Genomic DNA, 14,390 nt, shown 5'->3' with positions numbered 1-14,390 from the left:
TGATTACAATTTTTAATCATTTCACAGCCCTATTTAATACCTTAATCTTTCTTGATGATATTACTCTTTTCCTTTTTTTCCTTTTGAAATAACTTTGCATAACTCTGGTGCTTTTGCTACTGGGAAGATAAAATGGTATTAAGTGTATGAACTTAAAATGATGAATACCGTGATGTAATACCGATCCATCTATACAGTTTAAAATACCATGATAAATATTTTAGTCCACATCGCCCACATCTAGTGAGTATGTATATAAATGAGGTACTTAAAGAGATAAATAACTCTATTCAATGACCAAAATAATAAAACCAAAATAAGAATGAGGCAACAACCAAAACAGCAACTCAGGATCTCCGAGGCCACCTCCCCACGAGTGGTCTGCCTTTCCCAGGCCAGGAGGCGGGCCGCTGGGGCCATGTGTCTGAGGGATGCCTGTGTGCTGAGCTCAGGCCTGGGGGAGAGCCCAGACTCCACTGCTTCATTCAAGATCCATGAATGAACAGAGAAGAAGAAGGTGGGACCAACGCATGAGAGCGAGAGAGAGAGAGGGCGGGAGGGAGAGAGAGAGGGAGGGAGAGGGAGAGAGAGGGAGGGAGAGAGAGGGCATTGCTGTTCTGGCAGTCCCGCTACCAAATTTAGCATGGAAATTGGAGGGGGAGAGTAAGAGTGTGTGATAGAGAGAGAGAGAGATGGAGAGTAAGAGTGTGTGAGAGAGAGAGAGAGCGCACAAGGGGGTGACGTGGGGGGGGGGGGGGTGCTCCCTATCTTGCGTCATGGCGTGGCGGGGTGCCGGGAGAGGGAGATATATTGGGCGATGACGAGCCGCTGAGCTCATCAGCTTGGCTGGGGGAGAGCACCACAGTCATGTCACACACATGGCACGAGGCTCCCTGCTCCCCGCTCAGAAATAAACACATCAAACACCCTGTACACACAAACACGTTTGACCTCCATGCACCCTCTAAACCCAAATACCCCAGTGGCTGTAAAAGACCCTGCATTTAGCATGTCAAAAATATACCCTTCAAATTAAGCATCCTCACACACACACACACACACACACACACACACACACACACACACACACACACACACACAGGGTATGATAGAGGATGATAGCGGCGGTACTTTTTCCAGGTGAATGCCAATCCTGACTGATGCCTCTGCCTTCTGTTGAGGATGACGGCAGAGTGGAAAATCCCTCTAGGGGTTTCACCAAGAGTGGCCTAGATTTGTTTAGGTTCTACATCTGAGATGCATCTTACAGTAGACATGCCGGTCGCCTCCATGATCACAACCCACATCTGCCTCTCTCACAAGCACTCTGTTCTCCTCTTAAACCCCTTCCCACTACTGCCACCACCACTTCCTTCACCACACTGTGAACAACTCATTGGAAAAAGAGGTCAGGAACTGAAACTGTCATTCACAAAAGGGGATGTCAAAATGTACTACTTGTGAGGTCCATTTTTGAGAAGGATGTAAACCACTTACAGCCATGTAAGGTCTGCATCCGGCATCTCTGGTTTTGGCTATGGAGTCCACCAGCTGGCCGCTGATGCCAAAGTCACAGAGCTTAATGTTGCCATTCCGGTCCAGGAGAATGTTGGATGGCTTTATGTCTGAGAGGAAGTCAAACATTACGTGAGAGAATAAGATTTTACTTTACGTCAGAGAGTTACTTAATGGTGAGATACAGCACAATATCACAATCCCATCTATGCCATTGGCTGACTGGACCCCTCAGTCATTTTATATGTCACTAGACATTACTCATTTTGAATGTCTGGAACATCAAGCACTCAAAGAGGAAATTCCGTATTTGTATACTGACTAAGTCGAAGTAAATAAACCACACACAACTATATAAGGTTAATTTAGAACATTTGTCTTACCTCTGTGAATTATTTTCAACTTTTCTTTTAAGTGGTCAAGTGCTTTCACAGTCTGTAAGACAAGCATATAGTAGAAGGTGATTAACTTTCCATTTGAAGTTGTTGCGTCAAATCCACTATGAAATGGAAATAATGAATTCAATTTGAAAAATGTTGACTTACAGCTAATGTTATTTTGCCTAAAATTTCCTCAGGAATAACATCATCTGATTCACCATATACATATTTGTAGAATTTGTCCAATGAGGTAGACATGAGCTCCATACAAATCCAACAGTCTCCCTGGAAGACAGCGCTCATTTGAATTAAAATATAATACTTTAAAAAAGATAATACTTTAAGAACATCAAAGACAAGCTTATACACATACACATACTCCATGGACTATGTCAAATGCCTTGAGACAGTATTGAGTGGCTAAGGCAATGTACAATAGCACTGATAGTTGAAAAACCGCAAGGGCCTTGTGCTGACTGACCTCTCTGAAAAGTGCCCCATAAAACTGGACGATGTACGGACAGTCGCTGCTCCTCATGACCACATCCAGGTCCATCAGCAGCTGCTTTTGCTCCTTCTCATCCACGGTTGACCTGATCCTCTGCCATCAAACAGGTAGGTCAGTACATTATAAATGCTGCATTAGCGTTACAGCTGACAACACACATCTACCAAAGTAATGCTACCATCTCCTGTGAGTGTGAAAACTCGGTGTGCCCTTACAGATTTTGGTGCTAACATTTAAAGTATGTACTGAAAATGCACAGACTATTTCACAAATCATCATGCTATGTGTGTGTTAGGCAGCTGCAAGAAGTAGCTAAAAAGAACTAGGCATCAGGAGCAGACCTGGGGAGGCCAGCAGTCAGGCTCCAAAAGGAAGAACCAAAACCAAGCCATTCGGCCTGAGCGAGAGGGATTACCTTGACAGCCATGATCTGGTTGCTGGGCTTGTGCACCATCTTGTTGACGGAGCCATAGGCGCCCCGCCCGATCTCGCCCAGGTCCTTCAGGTCCTCGGCGGTGAAGTCGCAGTGCTGCTCCGCCGAGATCTTCAGCTTCCCCGACGACTCGATGCTGTGCGTCCGCAGCCGCTCTCTGGGCCCACAAACAGGAAGTGGGAAGACAAATACAATTAGCAAATAAATGGTGCCTATTGCTAAAAGGCCCTGACTGATTATGTTACAGTAGGAAGTAAAGGGCTTATAAAGAGGGATAACTTTATTATAGTGAACAAGAAGAGAATAGAGAAAAGGTTGTGGAGAGGACGAGCCTCAAGGACAGGGTGAATGGGTTCAGGGGAGGGGATGAAGAGGAGGATGGGGAAGGAGGAGGAGATGAGAGAGGAGAGAAGGAGAGACTGAAGTCTTACTCACATGTGTGGATTCTGGAAAGGGGGCGCTGCTGTATTGAGTGTGAATCTGGCGCTGGGTTTGATTGGCGGATTGGCAAAATTTAACTTCAGTGCTTTGCGTTTACCTGACAGAGAGAGTACAGAGCTTCATCCACGACTCTTACTGAGCACTGAGAACTTCAAAGAAAACAGTGGAGCAAACAGCAAACACCATACATACATACATACACCAACCAAGAAATAGTGGGAAAAAAAACTCAAAGTATGATAGGTATGAAACACTACAAAAAAATACCACTTGCATGACAGACTACTTGGTATTGGGGTGACTAGGACAAAACTGTCAACAGTGACCATGCAAACAGAACCACCAAACCCACAGTGATTTGACAGCACACAACCCGAGTCCCCCAATACCAGCATGCACCCTCACCTTCACCTCCACCACAGCCATGATACAGGCTCCCCCTTGTTTCAGGAGAAACTATTAGTATTGCTCTTCAACATTGCAGTTTTCCCAACATGGACATACTTACCCACTCCAAGCAATTATAAATGACCAGAAACAGAACAAATGACACTTCCCCTTAGTCCAATCTAGTTATTCCACTTCATCACTGTTGATAAGGAAGGTTGTGTTTTTGGATTATTTATTTATTTATTCAGCGTGAGCCACAGGTTGCAAGGATATGCCTGATTTGTACACAGAAGCACAATCTGATTAATTAACTCCCCAATCAACTTAGAGCCAATCAACATAAAAAAAGGAAAGCTGATTTGATCATGTACACATCACTAGCTCGTCAGATAGTCAGACAAAGCTAAACTCTGATGGCTACACAGGTAATCAATGCCCTCTGTGGCCTGTGGTACCCCATGCAGTGTCTTCATGCTTATGACTGATAACTTGCTTCTGAATGCAAAGGTTATAGAGAGGTGAAGAAATACTAGACGAGAAGTAAAAGAGCCTGAGACAGACTGGTAACCACAAGAGCCACATAGCTAGGAGAGTCGCTCACAGTTGTTCTAATATTTCTATGATGTATCACTCTGGTCTAGCTATCTGACCCTGACCAAGCCCAGATTTAATCCGTATCTGTCGCAAATTCATCTTAACCATCCATTAACTCCATAGGTAGATCAAATCTAAGACCTTCTAGAGACCTGCACAGGTCTTAATATAAAATAATAATCTAACAAACACCAGAACAGTAACATTAAAATCAGGTGTGCAGATACAAGACAATAGGAGCACAGGTCTAGTTCTGTTTTCCAACAGGTATCCAAAAGCCCTCTCAAAGTGTAACCAGGGGAAGCAGCATGTTCTTGGTATTCTGTAGGTGCACCTATAATCTACCACAGAGGGAAATTCACTCTCGGCTGTCAACGTTGTGTGTTTTCCCAAAGCAGAGGTTAAACTCAGACAGTAACAATCTGGTCTGTTTGGAGGGGGGAGAATCCCACAGAGAGAGAGAGTGAGCGAGAGAGAGAGGAGCTTTGACTTCACCTTGAGAGCAAAGAAAGCATTCTGTTCCCTCTCCTCCAGGGGCACACCACAAGAATGTGTGGATTGGACTAGATTCTCTCCACTGTACTCCTCTGCTCTGCGAGCTCCTCCATGTCTCAACAGGCCAGAGTTTGTTTAAGTGCTGCTCATGCCAAATACTCATTGTGATGCTTGAAACAAAATGCAAACTGGAGAGAAGGAAAGGAAAAAATAGCCTACATTGTGACAACTCCCAAGCATTAGCCTACTTGCTTTGCTGGTTAGTGGTAAGCAGTCCAACACTGAGACCAAGGGTGAAAGAAAAACTCTTGCCGAGCTTCTATTACAAAGATAAATGAAAGCAAAAGAAAAAAAAAAAATCAACAGATTGAGATCACATGCAGATTTGATCAAATTAAACATTCACAATGGCAAACTCGGTCCCATGGAGATATAGTGGCTGTGTGCTGGCTTGTCATTTGTTTGATCAAGAGGACCATATGACCACCAGATTTCCCAGGCGTACAAATCAGGGTGTCCCAATGTCAATGGAAGCTCTATGACCTAGGCTTGTGCCGATTTCTGATTATCCTACTGAAACTATTTGGCGCAATGGTAAAATGGTAAAAATAGAAGTCAAAGATTGATGATGTCCTTTCATACTATACAGCTATGCAACATTCCCGAAACAATCATCTGCTCTGGAAAAAGGAGATGTGGCCAAAAACACAAAGCAATCCTGCTGATTGCCTTGTCTAGCTAGACCTATACAAGACAGCCCCATTTAAATGACCGACATCTTCAATCATCACACTCAAATGTGTTGCTCAGTAAAAGATTCTTCTATATTCTTGTTTGGAGAAAACGAAAAGCTTCGAGCTAAAAGAGTTTCAAGTACTCTGAAAAGAGGGTAATTGTTACCATTCAACATGTCTCTTTGGTCACATCTGCACCGGCACAAGCCTACAAGACCCCCAAATCATCACTCGGATTAGTGTAGAACAGAGACCAGACTCCCCATACCAGGCCATCAGGCGAAACAAAGGGCTGACAACTGTGGGTACTGTAGCAACAAAAGGGTTGGCTTACTTTGGGGAGCTCCAGACAGGTTTATCTGAAACCCTGGAGGTGAGAAGAAAACAGTTTTTTTCACAGTTGATGTTGACCTTTTTCTTTTTCTTAATATGTTCCTGTACCAGAGTAACTTATTTGGAGTTATAGACCACTCCACTCCTTGTTCTCTGGGAAGGCAACACCATCAGACGTAGAGCCATACGTAAGATATAGGGACCTACAAAATATAGAACTAATAAAAATGTATTAAAGAAAAGAATATTAGGCCATGTAAGAACATGCAAAAACATAAAACCAGACAAAGAACTGAAAACTTAATTTGGCCTAACCATGTTCTTCCTGGTCCTTTCCCTGTTTCCCCAGTCAAAATATAGGCTGGCTACCTTGTTTCATCAGGCTGTGGTGACTGGTGAATATGTGATCACGTAAGGATGGACAAAGACAGGGTTGGAAAAACTACACCATGGCCGGAGGCACAGCACAGCACAGGGCCATGGTCGGAAAACATTGCCCTATGTCATTGTGTTCAATGCCAAATACTGACGGTAAAAAGCAAACAGTATTTCGATGGTGGTCTCAATACTCGACTCACTATATGACTACTTGTTCTGTTGTTTGATGATGAGAGGTAAACCACCACGCTCCCACGATTAGCCTAAGACTAGACCTTAGACTAAGCACAGACATTGGGCTGGTTGACCTATATCACTCTGTGTTCCTCCGATTCCAGGTGTTAACATTTGCAAATCTCAATGTCTAACTTTCGGTTTCCGTGAGTTAGCTGGCATTTATGTAGGGCGTCCACATCAGAGAAAAATGCAGTTATCATGAGGGTAACACTGCGTGCAGAACAGATAACACACATAACAGACAACAATCAGGAACTACTCGAGCTATGACATAACTTGCATTCAGCAGAGCAAGTGTGAAGGGGAACAACAATGAAAAAAGTGATGAAAAGATGAACCATGGTAAAAAGAAAATAAATGATCATGACAGGCAAGAAGAGAGAAGAAAACTTATAGCTTGTAAGGTTACTTTCTCAGGGGCAGCTCACCATAGTTCAGCATCAAATCAGGAAGGTTAGGGTAGTCAGTAGCAAATAGGTAGGGGAAGAAAAACATCATGGAGGAAATAGGTTTCAGTGCTTCTCACACACACACACACAACACAACAAATCAAAGTGACGTGAAGGTGTAAACATGAAGACAAATCAATGTAATTAAACAGTCTTTTTAATATTGGAGTCAATATGGATTCATCTTTCCAGTACCCTACCAGTGTATTTTTGTAAAGTAAATTGTGACTACTTACCCTATCTTATGCTTAAAGTGTTACAACATGAGTATGATCCAGTATGATTCTTGAACCAGTTTTATGTGAGTAAGGCCTAATAGGAGTCATGCCGTAGAGCACCACATGGCTGGGGTTCTGAATGTAGTAAAACTTTGACCAAAACTGACTTATATTAAATTGTTATCCAACAAATTATCCATATATGCAAAGAATGGTTGGGTTGCGTGATGCCTTCTACAATCTTGTAACGATCTAAGAGATGACCATTTAAGTGTGTGGCTTATTAAATATGAAGCAATTAAATATGGATAGTGTTAATGTACATGTAATGCCTTCTGAGATAAGAACAGAATTAACAACATTACTTTGAATGACGGGTAAATCAAAACCATTGCTCACTACAATGCACAACATTAATAAACAACATCCCTAGAGCTTGTGCACCTTAGTTTTGTCTGAAGTTACTATTATATGCCCCAAACACCTAATACATTTATAATACGTTTCACACAGAGTTTCTCTTTTAAAATCTGAATTATTGTGTATTAGCTCTTGTGTTAGAACATTAAAACCACTGGTTAGGTGAACTTGTGTGTGATTACCACTAAACCTGAACACGTCAATTGCACTGGAAAAGACATATACTCATATCCAGAAAATAATTTGGCCACTACACCAAACTCTTGAAATTCAGTGATTGCTAATAAACATTTTCCGTCACAAAAGTGGTAACATAGACATGCTGTTACACTGCAGTACTAAGCTACGTGATGCTAAAATAAGCCCATGCCAATTACAAACAGTCTGGGACAGTTCACTGTACCTCTACTCTAAGCTAGTTTCTAGCTATGAAAATTAACATTGACAGTAGCTACCTGTATCACACTGACATCTCCAGCATGTGTTGGTTTCTGTAAGTTAAAATGAAACATTTATGTTGTAAAGAAACATAGAAAAATTGTATTTATAAAAGTGACTAAAAGACACTACAAAAATGCTAGTTAACAACCATGGTGTGCTTGTAATGAAAACGTCACGAAGTGGGAAAGTACCTGATTATGCTGCCTAAACAACGTCTGAACTTTGCAGTGGCGCAAGGTGTTATTGTTTTTCTTTCCAATAAAGTAAAACTCTTAGGCAGCTGTTTGCTTGCTGAAGCAATCACAGCAATTTCATAACTGTTGTTCAAATTATAGATAATTTGACACCAAACTATAGCACGTGAAAACTAATATTGCTGAGCTATTGCTACTGATGTCCGCTGTTCCGAAAAGATTATCCTTAGCGAGCTAGCACGCTAACATATGTATCCCCCTTTAAATATTTAAGGTAACTCAGTTAACTTATACTCAACTCAACCATGTCAACTGGCAAGCACGGTTTAAATCAAGGTATGGGGATCTTTTGGTAACATAATGTTTTGCATCTCGTTGTAAAAGGTGGGCTATTCAAAATTAATACTAACTTGCCTTCCTTTATATAGACTAGTTGTGATAGCTATTTAACTAGCATATATGTATTACCCTCTGAAACGGTACTGATATTACCCATTAATAGTGTGTGAATGACTGCTAGCTCTCGCTAGTGTCGCTCTTCTTTACCAAATACTGTAGCCTTAACCAGTGGGTTGAAATAGGGAACAGCGTTGTGTGAATCAATGGTTCCAATATTACCTGCCGTACCAAATATGGTTTGCTATATGATAGATGACTGGCTTTTAGCTAAAGCTAGCTACGTATTTTAATGTATATAGTTTTGCCTATCTTGCGTAACATGTCACTACCCCAGTCGATTAAGTAAACTGTTACATTGCTGGATAGCATACATAAACAAACGAGACAGCAATGAACCATCCGACCACCGGGGCTGTCACACATATGTTGAAGAATTGAAAAACAGTAATCCTAGCTATATAGCCAACAAGCTAACACTAATGTTAGATTAAAAAAAACATAATATAATCTACGTAATCTAGGTGAAAGTAGCTGGCTATAGATGCTAGTTTATGAGGATTCATATGACGCTATCAATGTAATTTCTGACCAGCTAGCAAGCTAACATATATTAGGGTAGCAGAGGCAGAGTTCAACAACTTTGCGCATCGTTATTCATAAAACGATCATATATCCCATTTGCTTCCCTTCATCTTACCCTGCATGCTGCTCATAGTTGTTATGTGTTGAGACTGGGATTGGTGGTGATGTGTTGTTGCTGTAGATCCTGCGTTATTGCTGTTGTTGTGGCTGGAGGATGAGTTGGTGCTGGGGCTGGGAGTCGCCATTGTGTATGAATTCCAGCAGCAGCACTAGGCTGCAATGCAGAGCTCGAAAGTAACTTCACCTCCTACGCTCAAGACAGGAGACAAGACACAGCAAGCGATCTACACCTAACCGAAGTCTCACTGTTTATACTACTAAGGCTATAAATGTAATCGTATCTTGCCGCTAAACGGGGTCAGCTTGGTTAGCAAGCTTCCTAGCTCAAGACAGTATTAGCATAGACTGTAATCCAGTTTCAGACCATTCCATAGCAGACACAGGACACCTAGCTTCAACACTCAGCACTGCACACCCACGAAGCTCAATCATTCCAGCTATCCAGAAGTGTTTCTTCAGTGTGGGAACACCCGCGCATGACCTGTTCAACGAGGACAGTTAAGAGCTGCCACACATATTATTGACATATTTTATTACTGATGAGCTATTTTGACCTTTAATATATTACGTCTGGATTTTGCAGTGAGGTCACGTTTTATTCTGAGTTCATGACGGTTTATTGTTAGTCTATTATAATAACCTATACAAAACAACAACCACCTTGGCATTAGTAGCCAACAATGAGCAACCATTAATCAGAATTTTTCTGAATTCGATTTCTATACGTGCACAGCTAGGCCACATCAGCTGACTACAGAAACTTCAACTCCCATGTTCCTGGGAAAGTTATGAAACAGATCCGGGTTTTCCATGTGAACCCCTGAAAAGTGGAGAAACTTCTTTGTCAAACGTTGTATTTTTACGTAGCGTGATGAAAAGCTCATCGTCCATGTTTCAGAATGTCTGGAGGATCTGCAATTTATTAATGTCGCTGTTTTTTGGATTAGCGACCTATGTGCAGGTAAGTAGCCTACTTTGCATTTGATAGACCTAGGCAGAGTTGACGCGCTGAAATCGTGATTGTTCTTTGATCATTCATTCGACTTCTATTTACCCTGGTCTCACGTAATAGACTTCTACATTACTGTGTGGCTGTGATTTTTTCTCTCCATTTAATGCATGAAAGAGAGTCTGTAATCATGTCTTTAAAATGTCCCAACAGATTAACGACCCGGATGCAGGATTGTGGATGGTATGTCTACGTTGTAAGCATTTTATTAACTCATATCATCAATTTAAAATATCCGCTCAAATAATCTGCCATCCATGTGTGCTGTGGTTTAGGCTGGGTATGCCATTCCAGCGAGTTTGACCCTAATCCTTAGCTGGCGTCCATACATAACAGGCAAGTAAAGGTGTTGGAAAAACAGAGAACTAGAAACATTCATATTTATGAGAGAAAAAGGTGAGTGGCTTTGTAGTTAAACTGTGCCTATGTACACTAGACCAAAGTCCTCGGACTAAACCCTGTGATTTAACAACAGCCACATCTTAGAGTAACTATACTTCCATCTAGTGGCTTTATTGCGCAGCACAGCAGAATTGCCTCTTAGTTTAGGGTGTCTAGCATGGTTCTCCTTTAAAATGTTCTTAAATGGTTAAAGAATTATATTTATTTTTCAGAGACTTTAATCTGGCGAAGATTAGCTGATCTCTATGTGCTTATTGGTACTACTTTTTGTGCCATGTTGGCATGGATACTTTTCAAAGAAGGTATCATAAATATTTTCCAACAAGAGGAGGGAAGGTAAATGTTTTAATGACATCAATGTATTTCCATTTAAAATGTATTTGAGTTGTTTTCAAATATATGACACAAAGGAAGTTCTAAAGCTAATTATGAATTACTTTATCCCCTCCTAGAGAATTTTCTGGTCTCATGTTAGCGGTTACCTGGCTTCTCTTGTGTAGGCATTCAGGAAGGTAAGAATATGAGAGATGTCTTCATCTTTGTCAAAGCAGTTTAACAACTCTTGGGTCAGTTTTTCTGAGGTATAATTTCCAATTGGGTTGCCACATTTCTTGGGTACATTTCTGGGCTTTTTGCAGATTAACACTGCAAGAGGGAGCCATTTTAGACATTTTTTTAAGTTGCATGCTTATAGGCCATCTGCTGACTCTAAAGTCCCTCCTTTTGCATTTGTCCACATATGTAGGGATGAAATTGGAATGGTCAGATTGTCCACTGCTGTTGGTATCACAATATTTCCATTTGTGGCTTGGCTATACTACTACATCAACACGGAGCTGAGCGCCAACTGGCCCGCACACTGTAAAACATCACTCTAGGACTGACCAGTCAACTGGCCCTCACACTGTAAAACAGCACTCTAGGACTGACCAGTCAATAGACATGGCCATCTGCTTGGGCAAACTCTTTAAGGGACTAGAATGTCAGGCATTGTATTGTATCATGTGTGCACAGAGATATTTCATCAATACACACATACATGGTTTTGTACATATGGATTTGTATGTAAAGCTATTGACATGAGTATCAATAAAAATACAACCTTGTGAAAAAAATGACTTCAGTACTTTTTAATGCTTAGTTTCTTTGGTACTAAAAAAGAAGCTTAGGACCACGATATTAGTAAATACGGCAAGCGAAGTAGCATCCAATGCACAATATTCTGGATGAACTGTCAGGGAAGCTGCTTTAGCTCTAGCCACTATAGCCCATCATCTCACATGTGCTGCATTCCTCTGAGTTTAGAAACACGTCACATAGATCACAGCACCAGAATGCTTAACAGTGAACAAAACGTACTAAAGCCCTAGGTATATGACATTCTCTAGTGCCACTTTATCGCCATTCTATTAAATTCTGAAGGGCTTGCAAACCATATTGATAGCAGACATACTGTCATTTTCTCATTTCAAATTACAGTGCTTCCATTTTGCCATCAGCAGAACCAGTTTACTAACAGGTTGGTCTGGACTCTGGAGCCATTCCAGACCAAAATCTCGTTATTTGCAAGTATTTGAGGCAGTACCAAACTCCAAAGTGATACCACACCCAACCATAGGTGGCAGCAAACTTTCACTTATTTGAAGTTGTGCAGCAAGAAAGTGGTGAGTGGTGGTTAGAGGGGTGCATACTTGCAGGATTTCAAGAGTCTGCATGATCTGTGCGTGTGCTTTAACCAAGAAACACACTGCCCTGGATTTGTGAATTAAATCATAATAGTTTTTCATTAAAACTGATACAAGTCACCATTGTTCAGTGATCATGTAAACTGTTCACATATGCATCAGTCATACACTTGCTTTTATTTTTCATGATTGAATCAAGAATACAGGAAATCCCTTTAGAAAGTTTGTTGTGAAAATACACAGAGCAAAAAGTAATTCTAAGTTTTGATTTGATCTAACTTGGCACAAGACTGTTGCCCAGTTGTCATCCAGTTTGAGTACTCCATTCAGAACTGCAAGCTCAAACTGGCTGTTAAACCAGTATTCAATTACATGCCTGTCAGAAAATGCATTTTTTGCTTCTGACTGGTTGAGTGTGCCAAAAGCTACACCCTGCAATGGAATTGGGTCAAAAAGACTTTAGTTACAGTTATTAAAGAAAAGCATCAAATCAGTTATTCAGTTGACTCTCTGGATCTTCATTTTGTATCATGCACAGCTCCAAAAAGGAAAATGTAAATTGTGCTGCAACATAAAAGTATTATCCAGGGAATCAAAGCCAAGTTGGAAAAACAGGCACATCCAAAAAAAGGCAAGACATTTTTTTATTTATTAAAACCTCTTATATAGCAGTCTACAATGGCAGTTGCTAACACTCCGGTTATTTAGGGTCAAGCTAAAAACTTGATTGGAATTTAGCTTAGGCTAATATCACTTCTGAGTACTGAAGAAGTTGCAAATCAAAATGAAAGATCAGAGTTAATAATGATTGACAATAATCAATAATCCAATTAATCTTATATTCATTTGTATTTGTATTATACCCCCACCCCCATGAATACAGGTCACTGAAACAATCGCTCACAGCTGGATCTCTTAATGAACAACTTCCCCCGTGAACCAACATTGTGGCAGTCCTCGTATCAGAGGGAAGCAGACTGATACATATTCATGTAGGGTCGGGGCTAGTGGTTGACACCCATTATGCTGTTTAGGATACTTAAACTTGGACTGTTTCAAAGTCTATTCAGAGACATGGGTGAATCTGCTGAGTGAAATCTTCCTCCTTCCCTTGATGTGTATCATTGCAAGAAAAAAAAGCCAGTTTCCTGATTGATCAGGTCTCCACCAATCTTTGGTATTAGAAAAAATGCTAACAGTAATTCTCATAATTCCCATGGACATAACCCTCCAACATTATCTTTCATTACAGTATTTCTGTACATCCCAGTACCTATTTGACCTATTGCACCTAAATTGACATTGAGGGGGGTGGGTGAGCTACAGGCATGGTAGATATATTACTGTAATGAAGGGTGATGTATACCATCTTTAGGTTGAAAGTGGATGAAGTCAGTGGATTCACCTTTTCACAACACTCCAGAAACTATAGATTCCCACAACAGACATTTCAAGACAAGGGAGAGGAACGAGCAGGGAGGGCTTTTACCTTGTGCATTTGAGCTTTAACACTGGAACATTAACACAGCTGAAAATGTGCTGTAAATAGGCTGAATATCCTCTGACAATTGTTGCTGAGTCTCCAGTTCTTTACAAACAACACTCATTTTGTTAATCATTGACAGCCATGTTGCGTGTTACAGGCTTTGTTTTCACATGGGGAAATGAGTGCAGTAGACAGGATGGGAAAACAAGTGGAATGGGATCAAGGGTTTATGGCTTTGGAGCTCACAGTTGAGGCTTGTCTTTTGTCTTTTGTTTCTTGTTTCTCAAACTCTGTGTTAAAGTTATTGGACCGATTTAGAGGGCATGTTCCTTAGACATTCAGGCCTGCAAATCATGTGTGCCCTCAGATTATTCCCTTTGTGCCAGTTACGCACGGAAGAAAATGAGTAGAAATTGCTGATGCTGGTGGGTTCTATCAAGAATGTGACAGGAGGCGCATGCTGGCTTTCAGAAATGTGTTGACATCTTTCTGAGAAAAGAGGAAATCAAGCAGGAACAGGGTTAAAGATAAGCCAAGTTTGTGTGTG

General features: G+C 41.1%; 2 protein-coding genes across 8 annotated transcripts; one reads left to right on the top strand and one right to left on the bottom strand.

The window, feature by feature from the left end:
- Positions 1-1,128: 1,128 nt before the first annotated feature.
- Positions 1,129-9,688, bottom strand: LOC122130773 (dual specificity mitogen-activated protein kinase kinase 4-like). 7 transcript variants are annotated; one of them, XM_042705534.1, is made up of 9 exons: positions 9,257-9,684; positions 7,981-8,016; positions 5,825-5,857; positions 3,272-3,374; positions 2,819-2,993; positions 2,377-2,496; positions 2,061-2,180; positions 1,899-1,950; positions 1,145-1,625 (listed from the first exon to the last, which is right to left on the bottom strand). In XM_042705534.1, exons 1-9 carry the CDS (start codon positions 9,384-9,386, stop codon positions 1,426-1,428), a joined length of 969 nt encoding a protein of 322 aa, XP_042561468.1. In that variant the 5' UTR covers positions 9,387-9,684; the 3' UTR covers positions 1,145-1,425. The 7 variants fall into 7 exon arrangements, with proteins under 7 accessions (XP_042561474.1, XP_042561470.1, XP_042561473.1 ...); XM_042705536.1 differs by lacking the exon at positions 7,981-8,016 and having other exon boundaries at positions 1,143-1,625; positions 9,257-9,688; XM_042705537.1 differs by lacking the exon at positions 5,825-5,857 and having other exon boundaries at positions 3,272-3,362; positions 9,257-9,682.
- Positions 9,689-9,864: 176 nt separating this feature from the next.
- On the top strand, positions 9,865-11,787 carry tmem220 (transmembrane protein 220). The gene is made up of 6 exons (XM_042705541.1): positions 9,865-10,222; positions 10,424-10,453; positions 10,546-10,606; positions 10,885-11,008; positions 11,125-11,184; positions 11,418-11,787. The coding sequence occupies exons 1-6, from the start codon at positions 10,133-10,135 to the stop codon at positions 11,548-11,550; spliced, it is 498 nt and encodes a 165-aa protein (XP_042561475.1). The 5' UTR covers positions 9,865-10,132; the 3' UTR covers positions 11,551-11,787.
- Positions 11,788-14,390: the final 2,603 nt, after the last annotated feature.

This window comes from Clupea harengus, unplaced genomic scaffold (assembly GCF_900700415.2).
Source record: "Clupea harengus unplaced genomic scaffold, Ch_v2.0.2, whole genome shotgun sequence".
NCBI lineage: Eukaryota > Metazoa > Chordata > Actinopteri > Clupeiformes > Clupeidae > Clupea > Clupea harengus.
The sequence above is the reverse complement of the archived record's forward strand: the minus strand, read 5'-3'. Positions and strand labels throughout refer to the sequence as shown.